This window comes from Penicillium riverlandense (assembly GCF_028828495.1).
Source record: "Penicillium riverlandense strain IBT 135883 chromosome Unknown utg000001l_segment0_segment0, whole genome shotgun sequence".
In the NCBI taxonomy this organism is placed as follows: Eukaryota; Fungi; Ascomycota; class Eurotiomycetes; order Eurotiales; family Aspergillaceae; genus Penicillium; species Penicillium riverlandense.
The window spans coordinates 4,914,767-4,932,803 of record NW_026643194.1 but is presented as its reverse complement, the minus strand read 5'-3'; the positions used below and the strand labels follow the sequence as shown (position 1 = coordinate 4,932,803).

The 18,037-nt window shown below is 52.2% G+C and overlaps 7 protein-coding genes across 7 annotated transcripts; 4 read left to right on the top strand and 3 right to left on the bottom strand.

Moving 5' to 3' along the window:
• Positions 1 to 915: 915 nt before the first annotated feature.
• Positions 916 to 1,601, top strand: N7474_001992 (uncharacterized protein; the record flags this gene model as incomplete). The annotated part of the gene is made up of 3 exons (XM_057193407.1): positions 916 to 1,088; positions 1,147 to 1,232; positions 1,294 to 1,601. The coding sequence occupies 3 exons, from the start codon at positions 916 to 918 to the stop codon at positions 1,599 to 1,601; spliced, it is 567 nt and encodes a 188-aa protein (XP_057058360.1).
• A 264-nt stretch (positions 1,602 to 1,865) lies between these two features.
• On the bottom strand, positions 1,866 to 3,440 carry N7474_001991 (chromo domain-containing protein; the record flags this gene model as incomplete). Its single annotated transcript, XM_057193406.1, has 5 exons — positions 1,866 to 2,187; positions 2,255 to 2,387; positions 2,605 to 2,646; positions 2,851 to 2,929; positions 2,982 to 3,440. 5 exons carry the CDS (start codon positions 3,438 to 3,440, stop codon positions 1,866 to 1,868), a joined length of 1,035 nt encoding a protein of 344 aa, XP_057058359.1.
• A 2,994-nt stretch (positions 3,441 to 6,434) lies between these two features.
• N7474_001990 (uncharacterized protein) lies at positions 6,435 to 6,800 on the top strand (the record flags this gene model as incomplete). Its single annotated transcript, XM_057193405.1, has 2 exons — positions 6,435 to 6,671; positions 6,726 to 6,800. The coding sequence occupies 2 exons, from the start codon at positions 6,435 to 6,437 to the stop codon at positions 6,798 to 6,800; spliced, it is 312 nt and encodes a 103-aa protein (XP_057058358.1).
• Positions 6,801 to 8,794: 1,994 nt separating this feature from the next.
• On the bottom strand, positions 8,795 to 9,923 carry N7474_001989 (putative nucleoside-diphosphate-sugar epimerase; the record flags this gene model as incomplete). The annotated part of the gene is made up of 3 exons (XM_057193404.1): positions 8,795 to 9,594; positions 9,648 to 9,853; positions 9,901 to 9,923. The coding sequence occupies 3 exons, from the start codon at positions 9,921 to 9,923 to the stop codon at positions 8,795 to 8,797; spliced, it is 1,029 nt and encodes a 342-aa protein (XP_057058357.1).
• A 316-nt stretch (positions 9,924 to 10,239) lies between these two features.
• Positions 10,240 to 12,087, bottom strand: N7474_001988 (retromer subunit VPS17; the record flags this gene model as incomplete). The annotated part of the gene is made up of 3 exons (XM_057193403.1): positions 10,240 to 11,120; positions 11,170 to 11,623; positions 11,680 to 12,087. The coding sequence occupies 3 exons, from the start codon at positions 12,085 to 12,087 to the stop codon at positions 10,240 to 10,242; spliced, it is 1,743 nt and encodes a 580-aa protein (XP_057058356.1).
• A 377-nt stretch (positions 12,088 to 12,464) lies between these two features.
• On the top strand, positions 12,465 to 15,194 carry N7474_001987 (mitochondrial elongation factor MEF2; the record flags this gene model as incomplete). The annotated part of the gene is made up of 1 exon (XM_057193402.1): positions 12,465 to 15,194. One exon carries the CDS (start codon positions 12,465 to 12,467, stop codon positions 15,192 to 15,194), a length of 2,730 nt encoding a protein of 909 aa, XP_057058355.1.
• Positions 15,195 to 15,693: 499 nt separating this feature from the next.
• N7474_001986 (uncharacterized protein) lies at positions 15,694 to 18,015 on the top strand (the record flags this gene model as incomplete). Its single annotated transcript, XM_057193401.1, has 1 exon — positions 15,694 to 18,015. One exon carries the CDS (start codon positions 15,694 to 15,696, stop codon positions 18,013 to 18,015), a length of 2,322 nt encoding a protein of 773 aa, XP_057058354.1.
• Positions 18,016 to 18,037: the final 22 nt, after the last annotated feature.

Sequence of the window (18,037 nt, the reverse complement as noted above, 5' to 3'; positions counted from 1 at the left end):
TGATGGGCGAGAGGCACGGGCGGAGGGTGGAAGGATGAAAGACCCAGGACGGTAAGGCGAGCTTGAAGGGTCGCGGAGTGCTGCCTGAGGTGTCGAGGGCGCGGCTCAAGAGAAAATAAGAATGAACGGTATTGATCAATTGTTGCAATTGATCAAAATATTTGTTTTTGTTCACACTCTGGAAGCAATTCAAAGCGTGTTTAATAACATTTAGAGATTTACGTTACTTTGCTCTACTTTTGTATACACAGTTCAGGTACTAGGTAGATCTATAACACACTTCCCGAGATATATAACAGCGCATCATGAATAGAGATTTGTTTGATTTACACCACCACGCTAGGTGGACGCCATTCATATACATTTACGCCTCGAAATAGTCAAATTTCGATGCGTGATGTACGTGTTTTAGCAACAAAGGAGAAACAGACGAAGTAGATGTTTTGGGCTGCATTTTCTGGCTCCACACGTGGTATAGGCCTTATTCCTCTCTTCGGGAATCCTGAATTAGCCCGTGGACGCATTGAATGATAATTATTAGTTTTGACCTATTACTCGCTTATATATTCACTCTTTGAGATTGCGTTATGATAAAAGATATGTGAGACTTACATAGCCGTGAGAGTTTGAAGAAACATGATCAAGGTTGGAGGAAAGCACCATGACTATTCGAGTAGAGTCGTACCTTCCTCGTAGGGAGCCACAGGGAATGTTTACTTGTTCATTCCCGCTGTTTCCTTCACTTCGTTCTTCTTCACTTCGTTCTTCTTCACTTCGTTCTTCTTCACTTCGTTCTTCTTCACTTCGTTCTTCTTCACTTCGTTCTTCTTCACTTCGTTCTTCTTCACTTCGTTCTTCTTCACTTCGTTCTCGTTCACCTCATCACCAACCCTCTCGTCCTCACTACCAGACAGAATGACTTCCCCTGCTCCCCTTGCCGCCGCCACGACCGCCCTCACCTCCCTCGAGAACACGTTTGGGCCGGGGGCCAAAATGTGGCACGTTGTCCTGGCCGGCCTCGGCATCGTCATCGCCCTCGCCCTGGTGTACGGCGCAGTCCTTTGCTGCCGAGCTTGGCTCGGCAACCGGTATGAAGCCACCAAGGGTACTGGCAGCGGGAAGATGTATTCTGATCACCTGTTATAGATATGTCAAGGTCGCCCCGGTCCCCGCCGACGCCTCGCCCGAGGCCAGGGACTACGCCCGCGCCGTCCTCCGGGAGAGCCGGCCGTGTAAGCTCCCTTAGTGGATGTGTTATTGGGAGATGTGCTGACCGGTATTGCGTACTTGTAGCGTGGCCGGGGCGAGTCTTCCGCCGCTACGGCGGCCAAGAATCGGAAGTGATTGAACTTCCGATTGTTCAGCCCGCCGCCGCCAGCCAGCCCGCCGCCACCAGCCAGCATGCCGCCGCCGCCGCCGCCGCCGAAGAGCAGGCCCAGGCCGCCGCCGCCGCCGCAGAAGTGCTGCCCGCCGCCGCCGCCGCCCTCCAGCAGGCCCAGGCCGCCCTCCAGCAGGCCGCCGTCGCCCTCCGGCAGGTCCCCGCCGCCGAGTCGACCTTGGGCAAGTTCAACAGGCTCTTCCGCCGCCGCCAGCCCAACTAAAGGGCACGTGTTCTTGCAGGGGTAAGGCACCGTCGGCTGCGCCCTCAGTCGTCCAAAGGACGTGGCTTAAAGACGCCCGTCCTGACGGCGAGGGGGTAGTCGGCGGTGGCCTGTTTGTATTTATATTTTCCGTGGTTGTGTTTTCCGTGGTGGTGCGCCCTTCGGGGCAGGATTTTGTTTGCGTGCGTGGGCCCCGCGGGGCGATCTTTTTATATTCGGTGTCTGGGCCCTTCGGGGCGATCACGGGCCCCTTCGGGGGGGAATTCACTTCTTCTGTCGCCTGCGATTCTGCTTTGGCTTTTGCGCGCGTTCCTGTAGAAATTGCTCGTAGTTTTCTAGCGCTCCTGTATCTTGGACGTGCTCGAAGCGTTCCCACGTAGACTTGCTGTCATTGTAGCTAAGCCATTTGACACGAGAAATCGTCGATCGTGCGCGCTTCTTGTGATCCAAGGTGCGTTCAATGAAGTACCCGCCCCTAGTAGTTCCGGCCGTCCCCGCTCTCGCTGGTGAGTATTCCGGCTCGCCGTCAATCTCAATGGCAGACGGTGCTTGCGAACGTGTCAGGAGGTCACGCTGGGGTCGTTCTCTAGGGCCAGGAAACATATCTATATAACAGTCAATATAACATTGCCAAACGCATGCGAAACACTTACCTAGCATGGGAGCTCAGGTTCCCGCGGGACCCGGCGAACAAGGTTCGCAGCCAGAACGTTGACGTTGTTCCATGGCGATGTTGGTGGTGGGGGTTTCTTTGTTGTTGGTGTAATATAGGGACCTGCGATTTGCCTGTTATGGTTAGTTTTGCCGTTTCCAGTTTAGCGCCCCAATACGCCGTCATGTAATCGCTGCCTTGGCCCCCCAACATAAAAGACCCTACCTCCCCAGCTCTACCTCCTCTTTCCAATCACTTCTCCGTTCTTCCTCTCCAACACCAGTCTCATCTTTCATACCACTAGCCCCTCTACTATCCTTTTCTCTAGCTGGCCAGGTCATTTGAACCCACCTGCGGCCTTCATGGCGCTGTATCCCTCCGAGAACGCGAACCCTGCGCTCTTGTCACAACGAGGCCTACATCGCCAGAGTTCAGACCGCAAGCACTCTATGCGGGCCAAATATGTCATTCATCTCAATTTGTGCCAGTGTACCAATGGTTGGAATATAAACAACAAGTATTTGGTATGTAGCTTTCTTGATCACTAAATTGACAAATCCACTTGTGCGGTTGTTGAAACCTGCACACATCACTGACTATCTACAACCTCAACATCCATCAGGGAGGAGTGTGAAGTAACATTGGAAGGCGTGACAAACACGACAAGGATTCCCCCCTGTGCTTATACAGGTCCGCTGAGAATAGCAACGGTGTGAACCACAACGAACAAATCGTTTGTCTAACACGTTGCTCTTCTCTGCATGAGCACGATCCTTAATGTTCCTTACCCAAGTTTGCGCTTCTTCTTGAAGAGGTAGATCACTCTTCACTTGAGCTAGCATACTGTCAAAAAGCCCTTGGCTGAAGTTGTAGACGTTCACACCCCGCGATCTGTCAATGGCAGGACCACCAAACGCTTCGTAATAATCTTTTGTCAACTGGGCGACCCCGTTTCCCTCTTCATTGACTAGCCATAAGTCCCCAAGAGTATCTGGGTTATAGGAGCAGAGATACTCGATGGTGACCATTTCAGACTCTGTTGCATTGCCAATATCGCTAACATATTTTCTGAACTGGGTCCCGTTTTTGATATTGAGAAAGGTTGGATTGGCAGCATTTTGAAGGACAGGAGCGAGCGCGATATCTTCTGTGCCATGGCAAATATCGTATGCTCTGATACTGCTCATATGGATGAAAAGAGCAATCAAGAGAGAGAGAGAAGATAGAAGATAAGGCATGATTTCACCTATTCAGCAATTATCTTGGATGATTCGCGTAAGTATATGAACAGATGATAAGAATGAAGAGCTTTGGAAACAATATAGGGTAATTCAAGAAGAACAGGCGATGTTTATAAACTAATTTCAATCTATCACAAGGTATACTGTATGGAAATGCCATACTCGTCATATGTTTCACTGTGGTTACATTCATCCGATTGCCTTGAGGGATTTACGGCGTGATCCTTTGGCATCTCTAGGGGCTAGATGTGATGACATCCAACAAAACGTGGGTCAGTTGGGCGCTAATTTTTGATTATACAATCAGCGGCTGCGCCGCTTCGCATTTAGTCTGGAGAACGGAAGGGGTTGCGTCATTAGTGGCTGCTCAGAGTGCCAACTGCAGCAGGGGTTGTTCCGTTGAACACATCTATGTCAGTCCTGCGGAACAGTCACGAAAAACCAAGCCCCTTGTATTCTAATTATGACCGCATTTAATGTGAAATTGCGAATTCATTCCAATTATACTAGGGCATTCGCCGTCCAATGAACATAGTATTCGCATCTATAGCAATTTGATAATCGTGACAGGTAGGACTATACAGTAACGCCGAGGTGCTCAATGCCCTGAAGTTTGCCGCCATCTATATTGAGTGTCGACCGTAGCTGCAATGCCCCTAGTGCGGCGCAGTTGCATGCATTAGCGCCCTCGGTTCGATCGCAGCCTTGCTATGATTTCTATGTTGTCACCTCAGCCCAGGTGCCACTACAAAATCATCCAACCAAAGGGGAAACGATAGCCCTACCAAGGGTGTTGAGTACTGTAGCACTGACCTTTTCAGTAGGTTTGGCCACGACAACGTCCTGGCCAGACCTACATACCAGTTTAACTTATGAGTATATCACAAGTCAATCAGAAAGCTTGTGTGCAACTGAAGAAAAGAACATATTACTACATAAATCTGTAGCTGGTTTCAGAACCCACTTACACTATAATTGGGGGAGCTCTTAGCTTTAGGTGCCATATGTGACTCGTCCTAGTGTTGGTTATTTTGAAGGATCGATAAGCTTTGGTGGCTTATTGGTCAGCTGCGGCCCGGAGACAACTGGTTGTTTTGGCTTCGTAACGGTATCTTTCTATGATACAAATGAGCACACGTTGCCCCTGTTGGAAGCCCCACAATGGCAGGGGCATGGATGTAACCACGTAATCAGTCATCTGAATACATATGACTTCTAGTTGTGACGTGCGGCTATATAAAATACTTACTGCCCTCCAGATTTTTTCGGTCGAATAACACTCTCTATATTCGTCCCTAATTTCCCCGAGATAAAAAAAAATCCAAAACTGCTACGTTACAGATGCAAAGACTGTCTCATACTTGCTACCTTCACCTCTATGAGTCTCGAAAACATTGTACGTGCACCAGACTCTCAAAATGCAGCCAATCCAAGTTTTCTTGATACAAAAAACGGAACCTGTTTCAAAAAATACGTGAACGACATTAGCGGTGCAACAGAGTCTGAAATGATCGCTATAGAGTATATCTGCTCTTATAATCCAGATACTCTCGGGCACTGCTGGGTAGTCAATGAAGAAGGGAAAGGCGTCGTCCAGTTGACAAAAGAATACCATGAGGTGTTTTTTGCCGATTTCGACAGATCGCCTACCCCAAACATCTACTATTTCAACCAGGAATGTTTTGATGGGATGCTAGTTCAAGTGAGGAACGATCTACCTCTCCAGGAGGAGGCTCGAAATTGGAAAGCAGGCCTAGAAGCTTGTTGTGATGCTAAGCGAACTGGGGCTCTAGACAAATGTTTCATCCCCTGTGATAGTGCTTAGTTATTGTGAGGGCAGTTGTACTGTAACGTTATGCTGCGATGATATGCCTGATCCTTAAGCCTATTACTGCCTCACAACTGCGCACTGATCGCACGCGTGAACGCATAGTTGAGCGGGGTAAAATGCCTGTATATAAATACCTCGCTGGCACCTGAGTTCCAGGGGCCAGCGATCAGTCTTGGAACCATATTGTGTCGCACCCAAAGTTATCCCGCGAGCCTCGATTGCCCGAATCTGTAATACAATCAGCGCAGGGTATCGTGAGTCCACCCTGACACTATCTAAGACTACGGAAATATTTTAGTCTGGCTCGAGTTTCCTTGCAAAGGATAGGATCGGTCTAGTATTACTACTCATCAACTTGAGCTAGAGGTATAGATATAGGCGCTATGAGAAGAACTCGGAGATAGAGGCTAAGGTTTGGATTCTGTCATAGGAGGCCTGGGAATCAAGTATGTCGAGGTCGATTGAGGTAGCGGAGTTGGGATGAAGAGAGGAGCGTTGAAAGACCCGGAAGAGAGGGCAGACGGAGCTTCTTAGAGGCGCTCGACCAGAGTGGGCGAAAAGGAGGGGGGCCTAGCTTTGGATGCAGAGGGGAGCCATTTTCGGCGTCGTTTTCACAGGTCCCTATATTCTAGGTGTTATTGTTGATGTGGTAGATGATCTATAAACACACACGTTAGCGCATCAATTTAAGGCTCGAGGACGATCCTTATGAAAAAGGGGATCAAGCATCGCATCGAAGCCAGCATCAAAACAACAAAGCAAGAAACTGCGAGTCTAAAGAACAACAAAGACAACAAAGCCATATCAGCGCTGAAACACGCATCGTATGTCAAAGAATCCTGCAGACAAAACTATATCAACACGTGAAACACGTCTGGTAGTCAAAATAAAACGCGTCCAATTTTCTCGGCGCCGGTTCCAGATGATCGAGACTAATAACATTGTGGATCTTCCATCCCGTAGAGGAACTTGAAGTGCCTTCGATCCCGTCTTGGCATAACATCCCGGGTTCGCCTCGAGGACATAGGCCCAAGGGGACTTAGAGGACCCTGTGCTGCCCTGCCTCGGTTGTCATTCATTCGCGTATCTCCGTCATCATCTCTCGCATTATGAGTCTCATCATTCCCATCGTGACCGGCAAATCATCAGCTATAGTTGTTAGCAGGGACGGCTTAGATGCGGACGGCCCTACCGCCGTAGGCCCTGAGTTGGGACCCGTTCGGGACATGGCTGGTGATGGCGACCTCGGAGCGTTGGTCGTAGAGGGATGTCCTCTCGAGACCCGGTCTGATGAAGTGGATACCCCTCGCGTTGGCTCCCGATGTTCCGAAAATACCGCGGGTGAGGTGTGTCTCGGACACCGAATTTCTGTCTGAAACGGAAGATGATTGGTTGTGGAGCCTAAGCCGTCGGAGCTGATTGAACTCACTCCGAGCATTGTTGAGCTCGAGGCGAAGGGATTGGGCTTGCTGTGAATCAGCCTGGCTCAAGCTGGCCCCTTTAACGTTAATTAATTAAATGGCATCGTAAACATTAGACGATTAATCAGAGTTGACAACCCCCGTACGAAAACCGCACGGTTACCTAACGGACCCCGTACGCGCGTAGTCTCACAGATTATTATATCTGTCAAGAATTGGATACATCGTCTACCCCTCTATTTTCCCCTCATTATTTCCTAGTTTGCACTAGTCTTTATTAGTTATCTCGCCCCCTAAATTGTTGGGCATTCCCAGATTTATCTTAATCAGAGATTTATTCATTCGTGTATTGCAATTCCATAATGGGTAATCGTGCCGTCGATTTTTGACAATATCTTCTGCCGCAACATAATCTCAAAATGTAAAAATATTAGCGAGGAATAGGTCCCAACTATAATTATCAAGCACTGCGAAATCGCAATTTAAATTGAAGGCAGGTTGACACAGCTTCTGCTGCTCTTCATCCAACTCAAAGCCGCGAAACTTGAGACAACAACCGCACGTCTTAGTACAATGGCCATGGCCGTTAGACCGTACAGCACTCCGTGGTTCCTCACAGCATCGACAAGCCCGGCCACAGCAACCGCCTCGTCTCGCACAATCCTTGCATAGCCATTCGAACAGATACCACTGTGACATATTCCGGGTCGAGATATACGCCCGATGTAAAACCGAATAGGGGCCGCTATCGGGGCAAAGTATATCATTAGCGTAGAGCTTTCTTTCAATGCACCAGTAATCTTGATTTAGTGTTTGTAACTCTGCGTGCCATTCATCCAATTGCTGTTGCTGTTGCTTAGGTTCTCCACCTGCAAGAAGATCCGACGCCTGCTGGCATTGCTCTTTCAGAAAAGTCTCCCGCTGCACAACCTCACGTAGGCGAAAATCGAGCTCGATTATGTTGTGTATCCAGATACGAACATTCTGTGGCCAATTTTTATCGGAAGTCACCGTACCGCAAAACTGTACGATGCGGAGAAATTGGGCGAAACGATACGAGCGCGACCATTTTTTGTCTGATGATTGTAAAGCTTTTACTTGGTATCTCCTTTCAAAATGGACGAGAAGTGGCTTGAGAACCTTGCACATCTTGATGAATAGGTAGGGCATGATGGAGGTTGTGATGCGGATCGAAGCAGATCGTGTTGAAAAACAAAGAGACAATTGCGTAAATAAAAGAGGGAAGTAAGTTTTAAAAAAAGCAAGTATTGATATCATTATATCATTACCTGTCATCGACTATTCTACTTCATAACCTCCGGGTACGGCGGACGATAATCTGTGTCGACGTCCACGGTAGATTTATTCCATAGGATGGACAGTCTCCTAACCCTTAAGTTTCTACAGTGGCACGTCAAAAGTCTCCGAACCCCATGATTACACCACAAATCGCGCACCGAAATTGGCCACCTTGGACGCATAAATATATAATTACCTCGAAATGATCAACTTCTGACGCGTGATATGCGTGGTTTGTTTGCCGACGAAGGAGCAACAGACGAAGTAGATGTTTTGGGTTGCATTTTCTGGCTCTACATAACATATAAACCTTATTCCTCTCTTCGGAAATCTTGAATTAGCCAGTGGAGGCATTGATCGACTTGTTATTCGAGATTTGTAGCGCCGAATTCTACCTACTTTGCTTCAAAACCAAGACGGCATCTTTCAATAAGATAATGCGTCTACCCATTCTGCATACATTGTACGTGAGGCTTTATAGGAGATGGGATGCAGGTTACGGTGTGGCCAGCGAGATCTTCTGATCTTAATCCTATTGAGAAATTATGGATGCTGCTTGAGGATAAGACCTATAAGCTTCATCCACAGCTCAAAATATGCCAAACAATGACACTACACACGTATTTTTGATCGATATAGCACAGGAAGCGTGGGATGCCTTAGACTGTAGGAATCATCAAACCCTCACGGCTATTTTGTAAAGCATTTGTACCAGTATCCATCAGATACGCGAAAGATGCCAGGCTGATTTACAGCAAGCCCAACCCCTTCGCCTCGAGCTCAACAATGCTCGGAACGAGATCAATCAACTTCGGCTGCTTCGGCTCCCAACCAAACAGCTTCCTCGCCCGAATAGCGTGACCACGAGAGTTGGTGCCCCAAGCATAAACGCCCACTGAAAGAAGCTCCGTCACCTGGGCATCATTCAGCTGCTCCACCTCCGGCGATGGAATCAGCTTCTTCTCAAAAGCCGCCTGTGCAACAGCGCGCTCGATATCGCCCCAAACGAAAGACCCATTCTCAGCAAGATAGTAGCCCTCGTCGTTCCAGGTGGCCTTCCCACCGCCGGCAGCGGCTGCTTCACCCAGTGCCAGGTAGACGTTGCTCAGGTCCTGGACGTGGACCTGGTGCCAGACGTTCTGTCCCGCGCCAACGAGAAAGCCCTTCTTGCGCTTCAGCACTGCAGCGGCGAGGTGGTACGCTTGAAAGCTCTTCTGGTTGGCTGGTCCGCGGCCGGGGCCATATATGGTGGGCGGGCAGACGATGGCCGTCTTCACGGCGGTGGGCTTCTGCTTGTTGGCGCCGATGATGATCTCGTCGACGTTGCGGTGCAAGGCATCCGCGGGTAGGTTGAGCAGCTCGCTTACACCCTCCCAATCATTGTACTCCTTGGGCCGCTCGATGCCATATGAGTGAGCGCGCTGGTCTTCAATTGTTAGGATGCCGGTGCCCGAGGTGTGAATGATCCAGACCGGCCGCTCGGCGGTGTGGTGCTGAGCGCCTTTGGCAATTGCGGTGGCCGAAGCGACATGGTCGCAGTCGGCGAAGTCTGCGGAAAGTGTGGGTGAGTGTGGGTGATTTTATGACGCAAGACGCACTTACGGAAGACGATATCGGCATTCTTGACCTCTTCCTCAATGAGGTCGGTCGAGTCCAGGTCGCCGTGCAACACGCGGATCTTAGGGTACTGGGCCGTGACCTGGGCCGCCTTATCCTTGCTACGAATCAGGGCCGAAATTTGCCAGTCGGGGTGGGCATTGGCGACGGCGTAGAGGCCGTCACCGCCGATGTAACCAGTGGCGCCAGTACTGGGACGGTCAGATGATTGTAAATTTGGTCAATTAGGAATACTTACAGGAAGACCTTGGGGGAAGCCATAGTGGGAGAATTGAAGGAGAGAAAGAGAAAAAGAAGAGCAGAAAAGGAAACGAAAGGAACCCATTGCTTTGAAATCCAGTAGATGCACCCCACATGATGTCAGCGGATAGGTACGGAAGTATGCTGCCGGAATATAAGCATTTGCCACAGAACTACAAGTATAGGTCACAAGAATAGAAGAATTGGATCAGACTACGAATTGATAGCTCAATAATAGACACGCAGGAAAACACGCAATACACAACAGAGGGGAATCTCAAAAATATCTCGTGCCCGACTTTGGATATACATCAGCGTGTGCATGCTGGACTTCGAACTAGAACGTGCTCGTAGCGAGCCGACTGGCCGCATTGCGCGCATCCAGCCGGTCGTCGTCCTCCTCCGCAATTGACCCGACCTGGCTAGTCGACCGCACACGACCCTTGTCAGCGCCCTGGCCGTTCGCCTCATCTTCTTCTTCGCCAGCCGGAGGTGCCGTGAGGCTCCCGCTCATGCTGCCGCTGATACTGCGGCCGAGACTGTCATTCCGACGGGGCACGCCACTCCACGCGTCACCCTTGGGGCCTTGGCTCGATGCAAGATTCGGCCGTCGCGCCGACGGGTGCGACTCACGGCCCAGTCGGCTCAGGCCACCGGAGGCATCAATGGCGCGGATATCGGGCCGGACGCTCTCCAGAGTAGCCAAGGTGCGCCGCTCGGCCTCGATCTGGCGAAGGGTGTATTCACGCAGGCTGAACAGGAGGTCATTGGTCGTCCGGTCGAACCAGCGGCGTTTCTCTTGCAAGAGATTCGTTGTGACGCGCTGTGTGCGCTTGGTGAGGTACTCCTCGTGGCTTTGTGCTTCCTCAAGAGCGTTGATCGCCTCGTCCACCTTGTCTGAACGGACAGATGAGCTGACTTTCAATCGGTCAGCCGCGGCGCGTTTGCTGCGGGTGCTCTGTTGAGCTTGAAGGAGATCTCGCAACAGAATGTGCCGGTTAGTCAAGGTTTCCTTGACGATGAAAGCATCAGACGAATGATAGCCCAGAGGATCGCCCATAGTAGTAGCCTCTGCCGTGGCCTGGACGGCATGGTAGTCTCCCACGGTCTGAATGATCTTCCCGAGCTTGCGATAAGCCGCGGCTAAGCCAGGATGTGTCTCCTGGACGTGCATCTGACCGAGCTTCACACCGAAATCGGATTCAGCGAGACCCAACCCTACAGAAAATCAGCATCGGATCACAGTGTAACGCAATGCACCACATACCTCGGCGAGCCTTGACCACACGGTCAACCTTGTGGTTCGCGTCCATCGTCCCCAAATAAAACATCTTAACCGTCGGACGGGCCGCCTGCAGCTCGGGGGTGTCATCTGGGGGCGGCGCAAACTGCTTCAACATCTTGCGACGCACTCCGGTTGCCGGCTGCTTCATGCGCACCACAGGACTATATCCAAAGTCGCTCTCCACGAACAGGACCATTTCGTCATCCTGGGTGAGGACATCGTTGCTCAGCACATAATTGAGCCACCGCTGCATTGACGACTTCACCCGGATCTCATCCTCATCGGTGCCTGCACCTGCGGGAGTTACGGGGGGTGGCACGGCGGGGACTAGCGCTTCCGGGTTGGCAGAAATCAAGTGGTCGGCGAGCTTGACGAATTCGGAATGGGTGCGGCGGACGTCGCGGTACTGAGTGGTGCGGAACTTGGGGATATTGGTCTGAATAGCGGAGAATGAGCCCCGGGTCTGCGTGCGCGCTAGCTCTCTTGACTTACATGGATATCGAAACGAAGAATGGGGTCCTTCTTCCCCGTTCGCTCCAGACTGGTAATTTTGCCTTGAATCTTGTAGGCTGGCGCCGGTGGCCGGGCGTTCGACCTTGGTCCGGGATGATATCGTGCGGGGTGAGACGATTGCTGCTGCTGAGACGCATGCTGGGGCTGCTGTGTGGCAAATTGGGCCTGCTCTTCCGAGTCTGCTAGCTGGGCACGTTGCAGCTGGGCCGAGAGGTTTGGGGATTGCTGTTGGGATTGCTCCGCTTCGTCCGCCGATTGTTCCTGGCCTGGTAACGGTGATGACGGGACGTCATTGCCGGCGAATGTTGTGCGGTCGGCACGTGGAGAACCCCAGGGAGAGGAACCGGTGGAATGATCGGGGTCGTGGGAGATGGCAGAGTAGTCCATTTTGGATGCAAGGGTCGGTTGTCTCTGGGGCTGGAGGGAGGAGGAAGAAGAAGGGGGAGCTGCCAGGCGTCCTGGTTACTACGTATTCGGGCTGACCCCACCGCAACGGCCGAAGGAAGGTACCTTTGGAGACGGATGGAAGAGGGCTAGAAGGGCATGACACTGGGGATGGACAATGTATTGCAATTCCAGATGAGTTCAATCGTGGAGATGTTTGTTAATTCAGAGAGAGAGAGAGAGAGAGAGAGAGATGGGAGAGACGGGAGAGACGGGAGAGAGAGTAGAGGAATGGATGCCAAGCCTGGACGGTTACTGACTTAGCTCCGGCCATAATTTCTCAACTGTACATACACCGTATCAACACCCAACTCTTGCTGATGGTCGTCACTCCATTGTTGCGCTTCCCCCAGGGGATGCGCTCGATGGTTTTCCAATTATCTTCAAGGCTCAATTACTATACCATCCCTCGATGCCATCCACCGCGACAATGCTTCTCCACGACGGCCACGTTATTGAACGACGCCGCCCTGGAACGGACGCGAAACATCGGCATTATCGCCCACATTGACGCGGGCAAGACCACTACCACGGAGCGCATGCTGTTTTACAGCGGCTTCACCCGGCGCATTGGCGATGTGGACGAGGGCTCGACCGTTACCGATTTCCTTCCCGCCGAACGAGCTCGCGGAATCACAATCCAGTCGGCGGCCATTACCTTCCACTGGCCACCGGGCGAGGTCAATGCAAGCATCCCAGATCAATCGCTTCCGCGCGCCGCAAAACCCCACACTATCAATCTCATCGATACCCCCGGCCATGCAGACTTTACGTTCGAGGTGATGCGGTCTCTACGAATTCTTGACGGCGCAGTCTGCATTCTGGACGGCGTGGCCGGGGTTGAAGCACAAACCGAGCAGGTCTGGCACCAGGCGAGTACATATCGGATTCCCCGGTTGATCTACGTCAACAAGCTTGACCGCGACGGCGCGGCTTTTGGCCGGACGGTGCGAGAAGTGAGCTCGCGTCTCAGCGTGTACCCAGCAGTGTGTCAAATACCTTGGTTTGACAGAGGCAATGGACCCTTTGTTGGCGTGGCGGACGCAATTCATCTCCAGGGCCTACGCTGGAAGGAAGGAGAAGATGGACGGACGGTGAAAATGGCCGATCTGCAGCAATTGGATGCAGAAGAACAGCCGCTGGCCCAGGAGCTTCGGCGGGCACGAATAGCGCTGGTGGAGTTACTGAGCGAATATGACGACCATATCGTCGAGAAATTCTTCGAGTGTGAGGAAGACCATCTTGCTGTCCCACCAAGTGATATCATCGACAGCCTGCGGCGGTGCACACTGGATCCAGCAAGCAGAATTGTCCCGCTCTTGGCTGGTGCAAGTTTCCGAAATATGGGCGTGCAGCCGTTGTTGGATGCCATCGTCAACCTCCTGCCCAGCCCACCTGAGACACCAGACCCGGAGGTGAGCATAGGCGGAGTGAAAGGGGGTCTGCGGCGACTGCTCTCGGGCGAGTTAATCGTTGAGCAGAACGAAAAGGCTGCTGGCCCTTCAAAAGGCAAAGCGAAAAAGAAACATGTGCAACAAACCGACCCGAAAGAGGCGATTGGCAAGCTTCAGAGCTGCGCACTCGCCTTCAAGGTTGTCAATGACGCCAAACGTGGTGTGTTGGTTTACGTGCGCGTCTACTCTGGGTCCTTGGACCGCAACAGCCTCCTTTTCAATACCAACCTTCATGTCTCTGAACGCGCACCACGACTGTTGAAGATGTACGCCAACGACGCGGTGGAGGTTGACTCCATCCCTGCGGGCCATATCGGTGTCGTGGTTGGGCTGAAACATGCTCGGACTGGTGATACTCTCGTATCCTACGCAGGGAACAAGGCCAGCCCACCGGAGCCTCTGACCACTCTCCAACTACGACCGATTGATGTGCCACCGCCTGTCTTTTTTACCAGTGTTGAACCACACAGTTTGAGCGAGGAAAAACGAATCCATGAGTGCCTCTCTCTGCTGTTGCGTGAAGATCCCAGCCTCCATGTTAATGTGGACGAAGAGTCGGGCCAGACTCTCCTGAGTGGCATGGGAGAGTTGCATCTTGAGATCGCGCGTGACAGGCTCATTAACGACCTCAAAGCTAAGGCATCGATTGGTCAAATCGAGATCGGCTACCGAGAAGCTGCGCTCGGAACGGCTGGCCCTGTCACAAAAATCTTCGACAAAGAAATTGCCGGCCGCCGAGGCAAAGCCGGGTGTACTGCTACGGTAGAGCCGTTTGACAGTAAAGATGCGGAATCTGGACAGGCTGTTTCAGACGAGGCCATCCTCCACATCGGCTCACACGATGGCAACCAGATCGTCATCCTTGCACCTGGGCTGCAAGTCGACCGTGCAGCCAAGGGCGACGAGGAGACAAGCCCATTCCTGCCTCCAGGATTGGATCCCGCCACGGTGCGAGCATCGTTACAAAATGGCGCTCTTGCTGCGCTGGCTCGCGGCCCGCAATTTACATACCCGATGCACAACGTGCGAGTCACTCTCACTCTGGATCCCAGCGCACATCTATTTGGCAATGAAACCACCGCCGCTGCGCTTTCTGCTGCCGCACGCCAGGCCACCGCCGCGGCGTTCCAGGATCTTATCTCTGGAGCCGGCACGGCAATGATGGAACCCGTCATGAACGTCATTATCAGCGTCGATGAGGCCAGTCTTGGCTCTGTTGTCCATGACATCTCATCCTCCCGTGGTGGCCACATTGTCTCATTGGACGAGGAAGTACCTCTTCCCGCGACAGATGCCTCTCCAATCTCCGACACTGCTGTGTCCGAAGACCAGCTGCCTGCTATTGACCCTCGCCGCGTCTACGCGCCCCCGGATCCATTCGAGTCGCCGTCTGTCGCCGGCGATATTCCCGTGGCAACTTCACGTCCGCGCACCATTACCGCCAAAGTGCCTCTTAAGGAAATGGTTGGGTACTTGAAGCACCTTCGCAGTCTGACTGCTGGCCGTGGTACGTTCGTCATGAGCGTGGATCGGTTCGAGAATATGACCGCCCCGAGGCAGAAGGCTGTGCTTGCGGAGCTGAGGGGTGGCTTTTGATTTTGGGTAAATCGGGCACACACATAGAACGACATCATTCGGGCATATCCTGCATATAATACGACATTGTATATTCTCATCATCACCCAGATCTCAGCCCCTGTTAGCGTAAGCATGATGGAATTGCGTAGCCCTAAGCCAGGGGTCCATGAGCGAGACCCTTCAACGGACAGACCCGCTGCGCGGCCACTAGGCGATCTTCGTGGGGTGCGTTGACTGGCCAGGTTCCTGCCGCGAACATTTGCCTACTCGGCTAGTTAGCTCCGCTCAGCCTCAATTGATTTCATGATGATTCGCTCGAAGATGCAGGCATTGCTTAAGCCTGCTCGCTTGCGCTCTGCAGCATTTCAGGGGAATGTAAGCGCTAATTAACCCGGTCTTTAATGCCCAGAGTCTCAGTCTTGCTACAGGCTCATAGGGTTTAAATATGGGGACCATCGCCCGTGCGGGTTGTGGATTCCTCTCCACACCAGCATCTGAGGCGTAGATGCCATCAGAAATGGAAGACCACAGCAGTGCCATTTCTCTATCGCCGCTTACTCCTCGGAGTGCGGTGAGTTCACACCTAGAGTCCGATGTCAGCTCTGAAGATGAAACGTTAGGACATTCCGGTTCCCATCTGCCCACGGATTCTGCTGGTGTACATCACGAAGAGCAGGAGGAACTTCCGCCGTACTCGCGCGCTCCCCCAAATCAACATGCGGGAATAAGAGGTGGAGATGGCACGACACTTCGTCACTCAGTCCTTGCGCTGTTTCTCACCATTATCTACGCAGCGCTGGCACTATACTCCTGGGTTATACTGGCTCACCTCTCGTTCCGTCCGATCTACAACCGCTCATGGCAAGCATACACGATTGACACTGAATACTCTTTTTGCGACTCTTTGCTGGATCCGATGAGCTACGCGGGGGATGCGCAGTTCTATCGCTCTGCGCAGATTATCCAGAGCATCGTTAGCGTGCTTACACTTCCGTTGATTGCGGCCGTGTGTGCTAGTGCCGCGGTTGTTTTTGTGCAGAACCAAAAGGATGGGATGAGCATGAGCATGCGCCATGTTATGGCCCTGGCCGATAATCGGTGGATGGATCTTTCTCTGGTCAATGATGTATTACAGGTTGGCTGGAAGCGATGTGGCAGCGCCTTGCTAATCCTGGGCGTCTTCCTCCACTTCATCGGCGCAATTGTCTACCCCATCCAGTCCATTTTCCTGACAAGCAAACCTATTTACGTCCCTACCTTCTGCAGCCAGCCGTACACAGGGGGCGATATTGGCGCTCTTTCTTCTACATCGTCAAACGGCGACTCGGCGGTCCGCGGCATGGATGTGGTGATGGTCCGCAGTGCTCTCCAAACGGCAGATTTCAATACATTCTTTCCCCAGCTGTGGCAGAGGAAAGGCGGACAGCAGTTCAACACCTTCAGCAGCTTTGCAGATATGACCGACCCTTTCTATGCCGAGGTGCCCACAGGGTTCAACACGGGAGTACTACGCCAGTTTGCCCCACGAGTCAACTCTAGCACCACATCCAGCAGTATCGAAGCGGCCCAGTGGCCGGCCAATTGTGACCTTATCGACAACGCGTTCTTCGCTAGCTACTCAGGGGTTTTTGACGGAGATTATAGCTGGGTAGTCACCGCCTGTATGCCGGCGGATGTCACCCAGTCCCCCTGGAGCTCAACCCGAGACCGTCAAGAGTTCACTGAGACCTTGTATCTCAATATATCGGTCCCTCAAGCGATCCAATACGAAGGTACGCCCACTGGAGGTGCGCTGTTCGAAATCAATGTCACTACGACAGCAGGGTATTTTGAGTTGCCTAATTACATGAACGACGAAATTCCAGGCCCATTGCTCGAGAGTGATCCCACAATTAGTCTCTGCGACGCGGATTGCATTCAACAATACACGTATATGACTGCGAAAAAGCGCGTGCGCCGCTCCCGCACTGGCACTGACAACACTACCATCCCTTCAAACAATGGGCTCACGACGATAAACAAAGGCCCGCTGCTGACGACAGCGTATGCCATGTTCGGCCCAGGCTCTTTTATCGAGACTCTTCCTGCAGATTTCAGCGTCATCGGGGACAACTTCCCAGGCAGCGAGGTGGGCGACCTTACCACTTCCGACGTCGACGCTTGCGTCGCGCTCGCACCTGCCATGAACCTTTTCAGCAGTTCCTCGGATGTCTTCGGCGATAAATTCGACAACTGCATTTCCATCAACTTCGTCGAACTTAGCGACTCCCGTGACAATGCCCAACAATTTATTGGAGACTGGCTTGTCGCTATATACACGAACCCTGGGCAAATACCCAATGCATTCACATCCGCTGCCTTCCTCTCCAACAAACATCTCATTGAGTCCATGGAAGCCTCGTGGACTATCAGCCAGGATCTCGGGTCCGAGATGGAAATCCCCGGCATCAGCCTCGGAGGCGTCGTCGTCGTCTCAGTGCTCATGGGCCTGTACCTCCTCCCACTACTGGCGTTAGCGTTATACGCGAGTCGATATCCGCGTTGGACACGCCGACTGGATTCGTTCGCCATGCTGCGGCTCGGCGCGTCGATGGGCAAAGAAGTCTTCCCGATGCTCGTTGCGTACGACAAAAACGCTATCAAGGAGCTTGATGAGATCCCCGGTGTTGTTCGCGACATTGGTCATTCTTCAGGGACCGAAATAATCTCCGTTGCGAGTATTGGTCTTGGGGGAGGGAAGCCGTTGCAGAAATTGAGGAGGTATCAGTGCTTTGAAGGAGATGAAGAACCTTTGAACATCGCGGAGCGTATCCAAATGCGTCGAAGTGCTAATGCATAATTGTATACTCCGTCGCAGAGAT